The sequence below is a fragment of the Neovison vison genome, chromosome 2, assembly GCF_020171115.1.
Source record: "Neovison vison isolate M4711 chromosome 2, ASM_NN_V1, whole genome shotgun sequence".
In the NCBI taxonomy this organism is placed as follows: domain Eukaryota; kingdom Metazoa; phylum Chordata; class Mammalia; order Carnivora; family Mustelidae; genus Neogale; species Neogale vison.
Genome location: NC_058092.1, coordinates 62,522,409 through 62,541,220, shown reverse-complemented (window position 1 = coordinate 62,541,220; position 18,812 = coordinate 62,522,409). Strand labels below are relative to the sequence as shown.

Genomic DNA, 18,812 nt, shown 5'->3' with positions numbered 1-18,812 from the left:
CTCATCATCCTCAAAACCTGGAGCTCCAGTACCTCCAGGAGGATGGAGGCATTTGGGGACATGCCGGAATAAGCATGAGACACGGGTTACAGGGTGGTCAGAAAAATGGGCAAGAGGAGAGTGAAAAGAGGAAGCATAGGAAAAGCAAAGGAAGGAGGAGGAGTGAACAAGGAAAAACCAGCATGAAAAAGAGAAAGAGAGGAACCAAGTGACTAGAGGGAGCAGTTTCTATTACAACCAGCTGCTTCCCGAAGCCTCAGGATACGAATGCTGGAGCGCTCTTCCTCTGGCTTATTTCGGAATTTGCTCCCCCTGCGGCCTGAATCAGAGTCAGACGGGGTCTGCCTGCTGTTCCTTATACAGGCTTTTAATCAATCTTTGTCAGAGGTGTTGTTTAACAGGACACTGTGAATCAGTTTTCATGTCGTGGTACCTGTAGAGTTCCTATAAATGCGGAAAGCTTCTGATGTAGGGCGGGGTCAACTTACTGCAGCTTCTGTCTCCGCAAAGGACAGACTGTGGAATCCCTAATTGTTCCACGTCTGTGTCCAGTCGGATCAATTTTACTAGGCCCTTGCTAGGTGTCAGCACTGGCGAGACACCGGGGGCATAAAGATCAGTGAGACACTGCTCTCATCTACCGAGAGGGAGAGGAATACAAGGCAACGGTTTCAAGGCCATGTGACTTAGAGAGTTCTATGGGTTGGGAGATGAAAAACACCTGGGGAGTGTTTGGGGCACTCCAATTAGTGCAGCTGCTGGACCTTTAAATGTATCAAAAGAGGGGCGCCTGGGTGGCACAGTGGGTTGAGCCGCTGCCTTCGGCTCGGGTCATGGTCTCGGGGTCCTGGGATCGAGTCCCGCGTCGGGCTCTCTGCTCGGCGGGAAGCCTGCTTCCTCTCTCTCTCTCTCTCTCTCTGCCTGCCTCTCTGCCTACTTGTGATCTCTCTGTTGGGTAAATAAATAGACTCTTTAAAAAAAAATAAATAAAATTATAAAAAAATTATAAATGTATCAAAAGAAATTGCAAATAGTTGACAGGAGGTGTTGAAAATATAAAACATTTTTTTGTTAATTAAGGAGGTTGAACCTTATCCCATGGATATTGGGGATTGTTGGAAGACCTTAAACAGGAGAGTCACATGATCTATTTAGTGATATAGTTCACTCTGGGGAGATATGAGGCTAGAAGTGGGGAGACGAGCTAGTAGAGTGACTATACATCCCAGCTTTCCTAAAACAGTTCAAATTCGTGGGTTTTTGTTTTTTTTCTCCTAGCATAATTATTAATAATGTCTTTTTCACTATGTCTCCCAGTTTGGATGATTAAATTCCATGGCCGCCCTATTAACTAGAGATGTATTGCAGAGGTCTAGGTAAGACTCCGTGGCGCCCGGAGTTCATCAGGGCTTGGCTAAGTGGATGAAGAGGAATTACCGCCTAGCGCTATCAGTAAGAATAAGCCCTTTGACACCCTTTTGGTCTCTTTAATCCCCCTCTCCTCCCCAACTCAGGCCTTAGCAAAAATCCTAGTGACAATTTAGTATATTAATCGAATGGTAGGTATTGCAAATACGTAATCGCTGGCCGGTTAACCACCCAATGAGCTTGCTATTTATTTGTCAGCTCAGATTGTGCTTGCCTGAGATATCTGAAAAGAAATGAGAAGGAAAGTCCTAAGGAAGTGGTGCAGAAAGGAAGGAAGATAAGCCTTAGTCGTGCGTGGGCATGAGCCCCTGCTCCAGTTCCCGAAATGGAATTTTCATGGGAGGTTTTGATATTTGCTTGAGGATGGCAGAAAGGGCCGTGAAAGCTTGCTAAAGTTTCATCAGTCTGGGTCCTTTATAACCTTGGAATATGGTAAGTATAGAGGCAATTTAGTCTACTGAAAGAAACAATTGTTCATTTCCTAGTGCATGTATTTAATCATGAGCTGTCACTCAGGCCTCCTGTTAGAATCCAGAAAAGGTTACATAGTGGCAATAATTGGGGAATATTTTTAAAAAGAAGGAAGTAACTAGACCCAAGAGAAAAGAGATGTTGCTGTCAGGTACACGCTTTAGAAGAAAAAAAAAATGATTAAGAGTAAATGAAAAGGTGAAGGGCTGTCATTTCCTTTATTTTACTTTTAAACATTTCAGCTTCTCCTTTCTCATTTTGTACATCTGAGGCAGGTCTTGCCTCCACCCTCATCTCACTCTGGCCTTGCATTTAGATAGAGCTTATCTCCCAGAAGTTCACAGGGCTACCTCCGCATTCATGCCACTTTGGAAAGTATTGCTTAACAAAAAGGAGGTGCTCTTATTTAATCCGTCCTATCATTAAATGTTCTGTGGGAGCCGGATTTGCCTTAGGCCGGTGATGGTGGACTGGGCCCCAGAAATGCGTGTTACGGCTGCATAGCTGCCCAAGCAAGAGCAAACTCGACGTGGCTTTGCAACTTGGAGCAGGCCTGCCATCATCCCTTCGCTTTCAATTGTGACTCAGGGAGATGTCTCTGCAAAGAATTATCCAGTTTGCTGATTTACCTTTATAGCTACTGATGTCCTTAAATTATTTTTGTTGATTACCTCTCTATTTGGGAGCTCTGTTTGCCATAGGCAAGACAGTTTACTTAAATCTTAAAGGTTGGACGTCCTTCCCCATTTACACGTTATAGACTGTCATTTGCAGAATTTCATTTAATCAGATTTACTTCCTCTGGTTTTTGCTTCAGAGAAATGGAATTGAATGAGAAAAAAAAAAAAATCCTCCGAAGTGGAAGAGGATGGGTTTGAAGATGGAAATATTTTAGTAGTTCCTTCAGAAATTTTTGTTGCAGCTTTGGTATTTGGGAAAAAAATGCATGTTTCCGAGGCATCCATAATTCAGTGAAATCAAACGCAAATAATTGCTTTGAATTCACTGAAAGTTGGTCTCTTCACATTTTTCATTTAGTTGAAAATTGATTTTTAGAAAAGTGAAGTAGATTAAATGTATTGCCCGGCCTCTGTATAATTGTCGAGCTGACAGTATTCTTACTAGGCTCTCTTGAAAGTCTCTCAACCAGCATCCTTTTCTTCCTTTTCCTGCTGCTTTCCTCATCTTCCTCTTGGAGGTTAAACACTTTGCTCATGCACTTTTGTGAAAATACTTCAGAATATAAATGAGGAGACCAGGCAGAAGACCTTTCTTTTCATCTCTGGCGTGTCAATTTATTGTTTATTTTATAAATAAATGTGTGGACACCATAGAATGGGGTTTTGTTGTTGCTGTTGTTGTTGGGTTTACGGCTCGATATGAGAAATAATATTAATAATGCTGATTTTTCACTGAATGAATGTTTCCTGTAAAGATGAATAGTCCCAAGCATATAACACAGGTCTCTAATCCTCAGAGTGACCCTAGAAGGAATTGAACATGTGTCTTCCCTGTCTCACATCGAGGAAGTTTGGGGAAGGATACATTGTTATTGCTGAAGTGTAAAGATAAAGCACTCAATTGCAAAAACAGTTGCTAAATCACAAAATCAATTCAAATTAGAACAAAATTATGTCACCAATATTTAATTAATTTGATTTGAATTTTTATGTGAGAAAAAGCTGAAAGAACCAAGAGCAGTTTCCTCTTAGTGTCACTGGTATTTTTGTTGTATGTAAAGTGAACGCACAGACACACACACACACACACACACACACACAAACACAAGTAGAATAAAAAGTGACAAATTTTGTCCAGATCGCTGGCATTTATACTAAAAATACAAAGCCAAAATGCATATAAATTGTTAGATTTCTTTGGTAACTCGCTTGACTTGTTGTACACTGGGAAAATCGACATTTTATCAAGGTTTTATTGCTAGAGAAGAGCCTTTTCTACTCCTCCTATTATTACCATATCATTTCTCTCTGATTAGAAAGTAAGTAATAAGCGCCCTTCTTTTGTTGATTCTAGGATTCAAGAAAGATTCATAAAACACCACCACATAGTAATGCAGCTATTACAATGATCTATTTGGGGAAAACTGTGCACCTGTCTCATGATCAACCAGACTTCCGGGATGAAATAAAAGTTTATCAACAGCATTGTGGTGGGGAAAACCTTTGTGTCTACAAAGGCAAACTACTAGAAAAAGGTACACATAAAATATGAATTTTTTAAGTTGCTTTAAGTTGATGCTATAGATAAGCTATTGTTGAACTCCTACCAAAATGACTTCAATCACTCTATGAAATTATGCATATCCAGGGACTTATAAACCAGCTGCCTCAAAGTAAATCTAGATTTACTGCTCCATGATTGAAACTGAAGCAGCAATTACTCTTGCAGATTGTGGAAGAAGGAATTTGGAGTGATTTAACCTGGTAACAGATTAATTTTGGGATAGAGATATATGATCATTAAAATGTTGCACGAATAAACTGTCCCCCAAATTACAAGTTAACTATTTGGCCTGCCATAGTGAATTATATCATACATTATTTTACAGGAAAAATACCAGATTGGCAATTTGTTCTTTAGAAAAATGTTGAGATAAAATCACAAATCCAATAAACTTCAGGGTGAATCACACCTAAATAACTTGGTGCAGAATTTGGCTAGATGGATTTTAGTACATTTCTGCCTTCGTTTGATCATAAATCCATGTTTCTTAGCAGAAGATAATTTTTATATCCAATATAGGGCTTCACTTATTGTACTGAAGTGGTTTTCATCAGTATTTAGTTGTGTGGAATAGCAGTGGAAAGGACAAGTTGTTACAGGATTATATTTGTTATTTCCTTGCTTAAGAAACTCTGTGTAGAATGTAATTACATTTTTACTAAGTAGAAGAAATATTTATATTTGGGCAATCTTGATACAAGTTTAGGGAGTCTTAAGAGTTGGGGGCAAGAATGCAAATTGTTACTTTTGGCTTTTCTGATCTCTTTCATCACTCAAAAACAGTGACTGTTAATTCTAAAAATTTCAAGTTCTTAAAAAGAAACTGGACAGATTTAGGGATTAAATATTAAAAATTTTCCAATATAAGAAAGAGTAAACATTTGAAAGTCTGTTTTAACTTTATGAAGATTTATAAAACTTATTTATAAAAAATAATGCTTGATAATGCCAGACACTATTTTTCCCCATTTTATGTATGTGGCTGAAATGTAATTTACCCTGCCATTTTGTCATAGCATTTGAGAGTTCATTTCTGCTGTATCGTAAATGAGGAAAATGAGAGAATTCCAGGGGTACGATGGAAGTTTGTTAAGATGCAAAGTTCAGATGCAAAGTTTGGGGTCTGGTCAAGAGCAGGTCCTAGATGGCTGAGTAGGTGCAGGACTCTTGCTCAATTAGCTATTCTTAGTGGCAAAGGGTTTCTTACATTTTCCAAATATGAGAGTTATGAAACCCCTAATGATAGTGCCATAGACATACTTAATTTTTGAAAGTGTAACTTTCAGGAATTAATTTAGAAGAATTGCTGAAATTAGCTATAGTCTACAATCAGAATGAACATAATGAAACTTTTCCTGGGTCTGGGATCATGCTTTCTTCAAGACAATGCATATATGTCTGTCTGCCTGCTGGAGAACATGGTCCATACAAATGAAACAAGAACAAGGCTTAGCTAGCTGAATGGTTTTCAGAGAGACCACATGTACTCTGCGGTAAAGTGCAAAACCAAAGAAAGAGCAAGGCAGAGTGTTCCTTGACTGTGTTGTTTTGCATACCTGTTGATCCTGGGACTGACTTCTGTTGTGTCACTGGACAGACTTCAGTTAACAGGATGGAATGGGGAGTTAAATAATTGAATCCTCTTCACATAATAATTTTGTCTCAGCTTGCCCTTTCATTGCCAGGGAAGTAATTGTTGAAAATTGAAAAGTTGGGTGGCTCAGAGTTGACTTGTGGTTCAGCAATCTTAGCAATTTAGCTGGTCTGAAAAGAATCTGCCCGTTTTACAAATCAAAGCTGTACACGATTCAGTGAAATGTGAATAGGTTTTTAGAAGATTTCTGTTTAAAAAAAAAAAAAGGCGTTTAACGTTCTGCTTGGAGCAGTAAACTAATTAAAAGTATGGCATTTGTTAATTTGTCTTGCTTTTGGATGAGAAATAACAATAAAATTAATTATTTAGGAATGTGGCAAGTGCATCTTTTATTCCCTTAGTAATTCACTGATGTCCTACAGTCTGATTGTAGCCATCAAGCCACATATTGATGGTTTATTATGTACACCTAGGAAGTCATTGAGTGTTTCTGCTACTTGTAGAGAGTATAGTTCTCCGTGGGCATTTTTACTTACCATGTTCATTCTTTCAAACGAGGCAAACCTTGGCCTCCTGGGTTCATGCGGATACAAAGAGCAACATGAATTTTCTTTTCCCTGACCTACGTAAAATCCCTTCCTTCTCTGCCCCATTTTCCTGTATTTTCATAACCTGATCCTTTGCACGGATTTGCACATTCCTCATTACTCCCTCACAAACCAACTGCTTCACTCTTTTCCCCACCCACCGAGTGTTATCTTGTCTTTTGGAGCGCTATTTCTTTGTCTGCAGTAGGACAAAGGATTTTTAAATTCAAGATAGGATTTTAAATTCAAATTTTATCCATCTCTTAAGATTCACATTGAGGCTATGAAGCTTTCTCAGCTGACTTCTGCTGTGGTTCATCGCTCCCTCCATGGCTGGGGCACTCAGTCTCCCCTGAAACCCCAAGCATTTCATTACCCCGTGACTTACAGTAACTGTTTTTTATTGATCTTTTGCTTGTTATATATATTGAGTTTTTAGTTTTTATAAAAATAGCTTTAGTATTTAGTAGTGTAGTTTTTATTTTTTTATTATTTTTAAAATTTTTTAGATTTTATTTATTTATTTGACAGAGAGAGAGATCACAAATAGGCAAAGAGGCAGGCAGAGGGAGAGGGGGAAGCAGGCTCCCCACTGAGCAGAAAGCCCGATGAGGGGCTAGATCCCAGGACTCTGGGATCATGACCTGAGCCAAAGGCAGAGGCTTTAACCCACTGAGCCACCCAGGTGCCCCTAGTTTTTAGTTTTTAAAAATAGCTCATTGACCTATAACTTATATTCCACAGTTCACCCATTGTGAGTGTACAATGCACTGATCTTTAAGCATCTTAGCCACTAGCACAAACCAGTTTTAGAATCTCTCTCACTTCAGAAAGTTCCCTTGTGCCCCCTGGCAGAAGAACCCTTTTTTTTTTTTGTAGCCAGCCTCAGGCAGCCACTGCTCTGCTTCCAGTCTCTACAGATACGTCTTTTCTGGACATTTCGCATAAATGAAATCATACAATAGACAGCATTCGTGTCTTGCTTCCTTCCTGTAGCCTGATGCTTCAGAGAGCCATCTAGTCCCAGCATTCATCAATGGTTGCTCTCTTCGTACAGCACCGAATGTATTCTACTCGCTACATGCACGTTTGGGCTGTTTCTAATTTGGGACCATTGTAAGTCATGCTGTGATAAATATACAGATACAAGGTTTTGTGTAGACATCTGGTCATTTCTCTTGAGCAGATGCCTGTGAGTGGATTCGATAGCTTTTTTCTCCCCCTGAATATGGGCCACACTTTTCTGCTTCTTACATACATATCTTTTGATTTTGTTGCTGTTGTTGAAAACTGGACATTTTCGATCATGTATTACAGCAGCTGTGGAGCAGAGTCTAGATTCTGATGTTTCCCTCTGGTAGGTTATTAGGTTATTGTTCTCCCTCTTTTTGTTGTTGTCTGTTTATGTAACTTCTCTGAAATCCTTGAAATCCATGCCCTCCCCACTCCTTGGTAGACAGCCAGTATAATATCTCTGCTCAGGTTTTATCTCTTTTTATTTTTTAGGCAGGCCTCCTCAGGTTGTCTCTGTGTTTTCATAGGTTATCGATCATCCAGTGATTTGTCAGAGGTCGTGTTCAAAGACTTTGACCCAGTACCAAGTCAGAAGACTTTGAATGAAGGACAGCCGCCACCTTGTATCCTGGATCTGTGTGGGGGGGTTTTCGTTTCCTGGGGCTAATGTCATAAATCCCCAGAACAGGTGGCTTCAAACAACAGTAATTTAATTCTCTCAAGGCTCTGGAGGCCAGGCATCTAAAATCAGGTATCATTAGCAGGGCCATCCTCCATCTAATAGCTCTAGGGGAGAATCTTCCCTTGCCTCATCCAACTCTGGTGATTCCCAGCAACCCCTGGCATTCCCTGGCTTGCAGCCCATTGTTCCCACCTCTGTGTCCTCTGTCCTCACACGTCATTCTTCCCTATGTGTCTCTGTGTGTCCTGTTCTCTTCTTGTAAGGACATCAGTCACTGAATTTGTTTGACAAAATGATTTCATCTTGATCCTCCACTAGTTGTATCTGCAAAGACCCTATTTCCGGATAAGGTCACATTCTGAGGTTCTGGGTGGTCATGGATTTTTAGAGAGCAATATTTAACCCAATGCAACAGGTTCAGGAGTTCATCCAAAGTTCAGACAGTTTTCAAGTCCGCTTTAACTTTTATTTTCCACCAGGCTTTCTTGTGTTTTCTTTGTTTGTGGGTGCAAGCTCCTGGTAGGCGAGCGATGTGTGAATAAGTTGGGCCTACTCCAATCCATGCCACTTCCCATTAGCTGGGGAATGTGTGGAGAGCTTATCTGTGTGTCTGTAATTGCCTTATGGCCTGTATCTCCCTGTTAAGTTTCTGGCTAGTCCACTGGCCTGCTGCTTGCCCTAATTACAAGGACAGTCTCAGCTAGCAGGATCTCTGACCTTCCACATTAACTTGCCTCCAAGATTGTTCCTTGTTACTGGTAGTGCCCCTGGCCAAGGCTTTTTTGTTTTCTGCTCCAGATGAAGTCAGCCCCCACTGACAGGGAAGCTGCTGGTTATTTATGGCCTGTCCTTCCCTTTTAGAACTCTGCTTGCTGGTGAAATGCTGGCCAGGGAGGGGGATGGGAGTAGCCCCAGGCAAGAATGTCTCAGATTCCCTCCGTTCTTATGAAAAGTTCAGTAATTTTTGATGAATAACTGCTATTCAGTTTGTTTTAAGTCTTTGGTCCATTTTTAGAGACAAAAATTTAAGGGGAGAGGGTGTGGGGACCTCACTCCAGAAATCTGCCATATTATTTTTGTCTCTCCTACTAAATTATAACTTCTTGAGTCAGGACACCATATTTGATCTTTTTTTCAGTATTTTAGTTCCTCTTTAGTGCCTAAAACAGTGCAAGCGACTGCCAGTCAACAATGAATAATCGCATTTTACAGATAATGTAGAATGTCTTCGAACACTGTACAGTATATAATCCGTAGGGCTGCTCAGTGAAGTGGATAGACTGGATTGCTGCCTCCACCCAACTCCTCCATCCACTCCCATGGCCATCCTCATTTTATAAATGAGAATTCTGAAATGCAACAGTTCAATGACTTACCAAGGGACACTCAACTTACAAGTGAAGAAGTAGGACACGGACTCAAATCTTCTGACTTCTGGTCTATATATGCTTTTCATTAATCCATGCAAACATCATTAAGTCAGGGTTGGAAAGTGTCACTTAATTTTAAAATGTAAAATTAAAAAAGAAATAACAAGGGAAGAAAAGCAGAGGGTGTCAATTCTTGTTCAGTAAGTTTTGAAAAAAAGAGAAAGAAACGAAATAATAGGGGAGGCACTCTCTAGCCACATGACTACATGATGAAAGTGAGAAGTCTACCTCCTGGGCCGGTCCTCAGCATTTCCTTAGCTGCGCACCCTTCCTGGGCTGGGACCTCAGGTACTTTGCAGGTGTGATGCTTCTGCAGAATAGATCATAGGACATGAATGTCCCTTTCAAGTTTCTGGAAACAAAGCAGTCAAACTTGCTTTCTAGTCAATACTTAGGAGCCCATATATCATTAAGACAAGTGGATTTTTGTAGGTGTTGTATCTTAGTTTCCCCAGATGCTAACTTTTCAAAATTCTCTTCCCTTGCGTGTTTAATTGTATATCATAACACTAACATATAAATGATGGAATTAGCTTTCCAGTAATTCTGTTCTTCAGTACAAGTTGCAACTGATTTAGACAGTTTTGGGGGGCAGAGTGTGGTATGAACATAGCATTTGTAGATGACTGTGAAACAGGTTAAAATAATAACTCATTAATTAGTTCTTGGGGGGTTTTCTATGCCATTGTCCTGCGACCTGGGGGAACAAAGATGAGTCAGACTAGTTCCAGCTCTCATGGATTTCACAAACACGCAGGACACTAGACATCTACATCTGGCTTATCACATTGGGGTCCCTGGACCAGAAGATCAAGCATCACTTGGCAACTTAATAGAAATGCGAATTCTTGGGCTCTAGTGAATCAGAAACTCTGGGGGGAAGCCCAGCAGACTGTGTTACAATAAGCCTCTCAGGGTATTCTGATGCACACTAAAGTTTGAGAAGCCCTGGTATAGCCATAGTTTTCAACAATTATAATAATAGCAACAAGAAAGGTATACTGAGCAGAGAGATGAAGTGATCAACTCCATCACTAGTGCAAGTGGAAAAGTCCAGGGAGAACTGTTTTGTAGGAAGAGACATTAGAAGAGTCGTGAAAAGGAGGTTTCTGAGTTGCTCTGTAGCATAGGGTTTTCTTAGACCTAGAATTTGGGATCTCTAGGGTGAGATCTTTCCAAAGTGCATTCTAAAGACTTGGGATGATAAAAGTTATTAACTACAAGCAGTGGTTCTTAACTTATCGATAGGACTTTTGGGTGGGTGGGGGACTGAGGAGACCCAAATCCAGGCAGAACTGAGAATGGATTTGAGATGAAATAATTCTACCTCATCCATATATGTATTAGGCTGATTCAAGTCATAGTTAAATACACACATTTATTTAAATGCATTACTGAGCTCACAGTAGCCTTTTGCCTTATACGTTATCAGTAGCTAAATAGCAAGATGGAATCTAGAGGGATATTTGGACTCCACACTGACTCTCCTCTTACCGTATGATCTTGGATAAATTATTGAGTTCCCTTGAACTTCAATTTCTACATACAGAAAGTAGTGATAATAATATTCTCACATCATGTGTTTGTTGAGAAATAACACACCCAAAATAATCAGGCATAACATCTGGCCATAATAAGAGCTCATATAATGTTATTATTTTATTAGAAATCAGAGTTTCATAATGCCTTGGAGTATTTATTGTAAATAAAAGTAACACCATGTGTTTTTATGACTTAAAATTTTCCTCAAATTAAAAAGGTGATCTAGAGCATAATATTGTACTTATCTAATAGAAAAATGTCATTTTGAACATATTAGTCCAATGTTAGTTGCTTTCACTGATGTATTTACTTTTTTAATTCCAGAGACCTTTCAGTTTATTTCCAAAAGGCACCATGGTTTCCCCTTCAGTCTCACCTTTTTCCTGAATGGGATGCAGGTGAACAGGTTAAGCTCCTGCTGTGAATATAAGCATCGAAAAGGTTCCAGACTTGGAGGCAAACGAGGCTACTTTGGGTTTGTGTGCGTGGAGAGATCATCTCCTTGCTACAAGTATGGAAACAAATGTCCTTTGGTAGAGGGCAAGTTTTGCTATGCTTTTTTCTTTTTATGCTTCTACTGATGCATTTCTCAGCACAGTTTGTTAACAAAGATATCAGTGTAGATGAGCCTAAAATATCCAAGTTAAAGGTTGCTTATTATAACCGGGTGTGTTGTGTTTGAAATTATTAGATATAAGTTAGATTTCCAGATATATTCTATAAAGGGGATAAAAGCTGTTGGTGTTCCAAATTCTGTTTCTCTCGCTTTCCCTTTCCACACACTGCTTTAAGTTCTGTTTCTGAAGTGAAGGAGAGAGGGCATTTTATTCTCATTCTTCTTACGAACTGGTTTGGGAGTCCAAAGCATGTGCCAAGCGTCTGTCTTACATGGTTGGGTAATGACAGGTCACGTTTGCATCGTGGGGTGGCCCAGTTCTTGTTCTCATGCCCCTAGTTTTAATCTCAGGCATAATGAAATGCATGATAAAGGGTCAATTTTGACTGTTGCTTGTCAACTTTCATACTGGACATTCTGTTTGAAATGAGGACTCCTGCTTGTAGGGGTGTTTTCTTTCTTTCTTTCTTTCTTTTTTTTTCTAAAAGTACTCATGGAGAATTGATATATGCCAAGCCAGAAAACAGGAGTGAAACAACCAAAGTTCCTGCCCATGAGGAGCCCATTCTACTGGGGGAAATGCAAATAACAAGTAAAGGCGTTAACAAGATGGGTGTATTGAGATCAACTTCTCTGCTGATTGTTTCTATATTTTCTGTCAAACAAGAATTAGTCAGCCGAGGTTAAGGCTTACGGAAGAAGGCACTGGAGGATTTAGTGGGTAGAAAACATGAGAAAGAGTCATCCAACCAGTGGGACAGTGAATAGTAGGAGTGCCCCGGTGTATGGAGGGCCCACCTGAGGCTGTTTTCCTGTTCCAACTCAAATATGCTTTCTCCATACCGGTGGGCAAGTCATTTAACAAATTTGTGTTTGACTCCCAGGAAAGCTAATGAGCTATATACAGTCATCCATGCACAAACACATTGTACTCTTTGAGAGTTGCTGTATAAATCCAAGCTGTAAGTGTTTGGTTATAAACACTTTCTATGAAGGTTTTATCGTCAGTACTAAAATCTGATTGATGACATCTACTTTCCTATTTAACACTTATTAGTCTAGGTACAATTTTTTATTTGATTTCATTTTATTCCCTCTGGGTTCTTTGACCTTTTCAAATAATAAAAACAAAATGGTTGTGATATTAAAGAATAAGGATTGTTAGGTCTGTTATCTTTTAAAAAATAATTTGTTTATATAATACAAATATAAATATTTATAAAATATAATATAATACACTTATAATATTACATAACCTCTTTGGGGTGGTGACATCCACCATAATACTTCTAATTATTTTAAGGGGTGTACATGAATGCCTTTAATTTGTTAAAAATGAAATTAATTTTGATTCATTTAAAAAATACTGGCTCCGGAACTTTGGTTATGAGGAGGGAATTCTTTAAAACAACAGTAGGGAGTTCTAGTTCTCAAAATGATTAGGCATTACCTGTTTAAGGTCTTCAGAAAACAAGGCAGGCTCAGCAGTGGTCATGTCCAAGTGGGGAGGTTCCATGCTTGTACCCATCCCTCAGTCATGAAACTGAAAAGACGAGGTAGTTGTTTTCAGCTGCTAGAGTGAGGCACAGGAGGAAGAATTGCCTAGCCAAGTGGAATACAGGCTGCACTGAGCTTCGGTAATCAGAATCAACACCTCCAATTACACTCAGAAGTCAAATAGGTAGTCAGTGACGAGGAAAGCCCAGATGTCGTTCACTTTGTTCGTCCAATTCCCCTGAGCAGATGGGCAATAAAAAGTCTGTGCATGCGGGAGGGAGGCATCAAAGCCTCCATGTAGTCACAACATAAACTAAAAGTAACAGCAGATCAGATGCTCCAAATCCATAGATTTGGTGTTGCCATTGATAAGGGAAGTACAGCTTGAACAGAAGGCAATGCTAGTCATCATATTGTGAAGATTCATGACACCTTTATTCCACGGAATGCAGTGTGCTAAGTACATCATCATTACAGGCAAGAAACATTTATCATGCTTAATATGGGGGAGGTAAGTGTATTCTTATTATCTCATTTTTTACAGCCTGATAGTTACTTTGAGTGCAAATCCTTTTAGCTTTATTTTATGGGAAGATATTGAAAAGATAAGTGATATAACTAAGTTCTCATAAGCTGGGAGAATTGATTCCTATGCTGCTTCTAGACTGGGGATGGCTGAAATTCAGTGACATCTTTAGCTCAAGAAGTTACCATTGGATCTGATTCACGCGGAGGCGGTTTTCATATTTTACATATTATTTCTGTTCTTCCTGGATGGACACATCTTGACTACATTTGGATTCGTTTTCACCTGTGCACTCTATTGATTCCGTTTTCCAGTAAGTCCTGTAGGGAAGGAGACCCAGGTGGTTCTAGAGGAGGAGGCTGGGTGCGGTTGACAATCGCCAGGCAGCTTTCTCAGGTCCCAGATCACCTCTAGGCCTTGGTGCAAACTTCTCCAGATTGTGCTCGTTTCTGGTGGAGTGTGAACACCTTCCCTGGTGGGAAGCCCTGCAGTGTAGCATCTGTCTTGTGGGGCCATCCTTCTGGAAGGGCTACACCTGTAATCTAACAATATCTTTGTACCTCATTGTGAGGGGATGGAATCTAGCAATCCTGAGCCAGGGTCCAGCGTCATCCCTAACCTGCTCAGTGAGCTTGGGCAAGTCATGGAGGCCTGCCAGCCTCAGTTTCCTCATTTGTCAATTGTGGTGATAGTTCTTAATGTATCATCCTCGGTAGGGTAATGAATCCTGTAATGGATATATAGTACCCAGCAAAGACCTTGGCACAGAGGGAATGCTCAATAACCTTACTATGATCATAATCATATTTTCATTAACGTCTGTAGTGTTATCATCATTGGAGTTTTTATTTCAATATTAACTTGAGAGATAAGGAAAAAAGCTACCAAAGGATTTATTCATGTTACTTTGTTATAACTGATCTTTAAAGTATTTTGTAATGTCTTAATGCATTCAGATCACCTGCTTGTTTCACCAGATTTGACTTGGAACGACTTCATGACCTCTACAAATTGTTGCCATCTCCAAAGAATAAAAGCTTATTGCCAGGAAAAGTCACCAAAAGATTGTTGTACAGGCTTCAAAAGGCCATTCTAAAAACAGTGATGACAGTTCTATTAAAATAAGCATGCAAGCTCTACGAGGTGTTTACTTAAAGGACACAACAACATTTGAGTGTATATGTTTCTTAAAAAAATCAATCATATTTATTTAGAGTCTACCTTGTATATAAGTCTTTTGTTGTTGTGTTATTGGAATAACAAATTATCTAAGACTGAATGGCACCTTTCTTCTGATTATTTTTATCTCACCTTCCCTGTTTATATACCTGAATGTTCTTTTATCACATAATTCTCATTTAAGAACTTGAATGATAGGTTTATTGGACTCTGTAATAAGGCTAAACACATGCTTTAAAGGCACAAGTTTTAGCTTGAGACAACTGTTCTTAATTGTTAAGTTGTTTTCTTTTTTATTACTGTGGGTAAAGTTGTTAATAGTTGTGTTCATTTACAAAAATTTGGTATGAATGAGAAAATAGCTTATTCTAATGAACTATGTGTATTATAATAAAATATGTCTTATAATATTCTTACTGGAATAAGAAAGAAGTGATTTAAAAAGTTTAGAGGTTCCATTGTTTTATATACAAAAGTTAATAAGTACCTTATGTGTATCTATTTTTTTCATAGGTGCATTATTGCAATGGGCCTTGACAAAAATCCAACTTCACCAAAACCCAGGAAAGAGAAGAGTATTGAGAAAAGAGAAGAACTGAAGAAGGGTGAGGGGAAACTGAGGAAGGGTAGAGGGCACATGATACCAAGAAGGAGTGAGATGGAGGGGAACAAAGCCACTTCAGTCATTTTTTCAGCTCAAGAAGAAAAAACAGGGATTGTGGAAGTGAGGACAGCTGTGGAAGAAATGGAACTTAAAGAAAAACCGGGACAAGAAGTTTGGGAGGATGCCCAGGAAAATATATTTAAATACGGTAATGGATTCTACAGAGTTCTTTTGTTGTTGTTATTGTTGTTTTGCTTCAGTCTTTAAAACACCCTTGTGGAAATGTGCAACAAAACCCACTATTACAGTGTTCAGGCAGCTCTGTTACACGGAGGTAGCCCTGATCACATTCCCTCTCTGCTTTGCATGGAGTCTGTGTCACCCACCTCAGAGGAGGGCAGGCCTCATTCTGGAGAGGGGAAGGTATTTGCAGGGGCAGGAAGGGAATTTCTGTCTGCATGAGCCAGAAGCTCTATTCACTTCTGCACAGAGAGACTTGGTTGACCAAAGAGAATTTTGCTTTTTTTTTTTTTCTTTAGTATTTGAATGTACTTGCTTTGGTGAAATTGATGCTTGGGATTAGGTAGGCACAATATGCTTATATAGTAATAGGAATATTCCATAAGTAAAAACAGTTGACATAGGCTCAGGGTCCTAGAGTAGATCTGTCTGCCTTCCTTGTTATTCTCTTGTTCTCCTCTTCTTCCTCCCCTCCCTCTCTCTCTCCTCCCCTCCCTCCCTTCCTACATTCCTTCTTCTCTCTCTTTTTCTCCCTCCCTCCCTCTCTCTCTCTCTCTCTCTCTCACACACACACACACACACACACACACACACACACACACACATACTCTCATATGTAGAGTAGTGATAATAACAATAATGAACGTGCCGGGCACTGAGCACTGGGCCAGAGTTTTCTACACGCTTTTTTTGTTTTGTTTTGTCTTGTTTTGTTAGAGAGAGAGGGTGCGTGAGGGGTTGTGGGCAGGAGAGGGCAGAGAGGGAGAGAGAGAATCCTAAGCAGGCTCTACGCCCAGTACAGAGCCCCACACTGGACTCAGTCCTACGACCCTGAGATCATGAATCGAATCAAAATCAAGAGTCTGATGCTTAACTCACTGAGCCACCCAGGCTCCCCCACACACACTATTTAATTTTATCCTTACCTTTAATTGTGGTAGATATTATCCCTCCATTTTGTGGGCTAGGAAACCGAAGCTCAGAGAAACAGAAAGCAGCAGAACTACGATTTACACTGTAGGAGAGGAAAGCTTTTTCTTGGACCCATTTAGGTTCTTTGGCTGGGTCCTTGTGAATGAGACTGACAAAAGAGATTGAAACAGGAGAAACAGACAGAACTGTCTTAGCATGTGCTTCAGACATACACCCAGGAGCACTCAGTGCTGAGGAACTCAAGGGGGTGGTTAGACCTTGGGCTTATGTAATAGCATCTTAGCAAAAGAACAATAGGCTTTTAGAAGTGACAAGACAAAGATAAAGCACTGAGCTTCTGGGGCAGCAAATTATGGGAAGGCAATATATGGCAAAATTAATGCTAGATAAAGGCTGTTTTCAGTGAAGTTTTTGATGCTGATTTCTCGGGGGCTTTTTTCTGGACTGATAAGGGTGTAGAGTTGTCTCCTTTGATTAACTTCTGTCCTTCCTGGATAAAAGGGAGAAGGGAAACACCTTCACAAGTTTATGTCCTGCTTTTAGGCAAATAGGCAGAGGGCAGAGAGCTCTTCTTGAACCTGCTATTTCTCAGTTGCCTTCAGCTCAATATAACCCTGATGCCAAAGTGGCATATTCTGGGCCCACATATTCTGCCACACTCCAATAAGCAGGCTTGTCTAATTCCCACACCCAGACTTCCCACACTGTACAACCTCCTATTCTGCACAAGCTGTCCTCGATGTTACCTGGTTGTGGTAACCAGGGTCAGAAAGGGAGAGCCATTGGTGTGTCCCGCTTACAGCAAGGAGACAGCGCTGGGATTAGAGGAGCATTAGCCATGGGCTGGGATGACCTGTGGAAGAACCGGCATTGGGAAAGGGGCAGATCCTAGGTTCCTCCTTCTCATCTCATCTTCCTGGTGCCCAAGGGTTTCAGAAACTCAAGAGAAGACTTACAAAGCTATTATAGCACTGGACTTTGTTTATTACTGAAAGAATGTGATCATCTTAAAAAAGATTTCCCTTGTAACACTTTGACCCAGTTTATCTCTCTCTGTGATCCTTTCTAGTCTTTATTATCTTAGACTGAGGATTTAAAACTATCTATAGCAATAGCAGTAGCACAGAGATGAACAAATCAGACATGTTTTTATGTGTTTTAACTTTCAAGATGTGTAGGTTTATTAAAGCCATGCTCAGGAGAGGATTAATATTCTTCTTCTTTTTTTTTTTTCCTGAAACCAACATGGCCAATGTTAGGAATATGAACTTTATGCCTATGCTATAGCTTTCCCCAAGATCTTTCTTCTGGGTTGGCTAGTTAATGGATTTTAAAAAGGAAAGAAGGAGAAGGAGGAGGAGGAGGAGGAGCGGGAGGGGGAGGAGGAGAAACAGAGGCAACCAGGCTTCAGCTCTCTACAGAGCATCCACTGATGGGAAAGTGCAGCCAGAAACTTGAGTGGAGGTCAGTGAGAAAGGGTTGCAGCTGGATTGATGTTGACCTCACGTCAACTCCCTTCCTCATTAGTGGGGATGGTAAACAACAAGCTAATTAAATTCCTTGGAAGAAGGAAGATGAGATGGGAGAAACAGAAGAAATTATGAAAAGGGATCCAGAAAGCATGCCGCCAGTTCACTCGTATGGAGAAGATACCACAAAGGAGGTGGCTCTGAGCTCTCGTGCTGATCACATGCTCTTGGTGAATGGAGGGGTGATACGTGCGATGACCGCGGTGGGTAGAGCAAACAAGGGCAGCCTGGAATTTTGTACTTTGAGAGAAAGCACAGAAGCTCCTGCAAAAGAGGATGTGCAGACTGTTCTTCTGGTTCACTACATGTTACTTCAATTTTATGCTCTGCTTCAATAATATAAGTGTAATTGTGTCTTAATTGTGGACCCTTGTACTCCAGTTTTAATCAGGGGCCTCCCTTAGAGTGTATTTTTCTTGGTCTATGACCAACTCCTTCCACCCCCATATTACTTCTAATCCCTAGTAATTATTAGACAGTATATCGCCCATGACACTGTGCTAAGCACGTTCCAGGGATGATGATTACATTTTTAAAAAGATTTTATTTATTTGAGAGAGAGGGAGAGCACACAAGTTGGGGGGAGAAGGAGAAGCAGGTTCTCCACCGAGCAGGCAGCCTGACATGGGGCTCGACCCCAGGACCCCGAGATCATGACCTGAGCCAAAGGCAGATGCTTCTCTGACGAAGCCACCA

The 18,812-nt window shown here is 40.3% G+C and overlaps 1 protein-coding gene across 5 annotated transcripts in view; it reads left to right on the top strand.

Moving 5' to 3' along the window:
• Positions 1-18,812, top strand: part of ERICH3 (glutamate rich 3) — a 95,478-nt gene that overhangs the window by 46,926 nt on the left and 29,740 nt on the right. For all 5 annotated transcript variants that reach the window (XM_044238476.1, XM_044238475.1, XM_044238474.1 and 2 more), the window contains 3 exons: positions 3,934-4,114; positions 11,317-11,503; positions 15,324-15,622. In XM_044238476.1, coding sequence (XP_044094411.1) covers positions 3,934-4,114; positions 11,317-11,503; positions 15,324-15,622 — 667 coding nt within the window. The remainder of the gene's footprint in view (positions 1-3,933; positions 4,115-11,316; positions 11,504-15,323; positions 15,623-18,812) is intronic.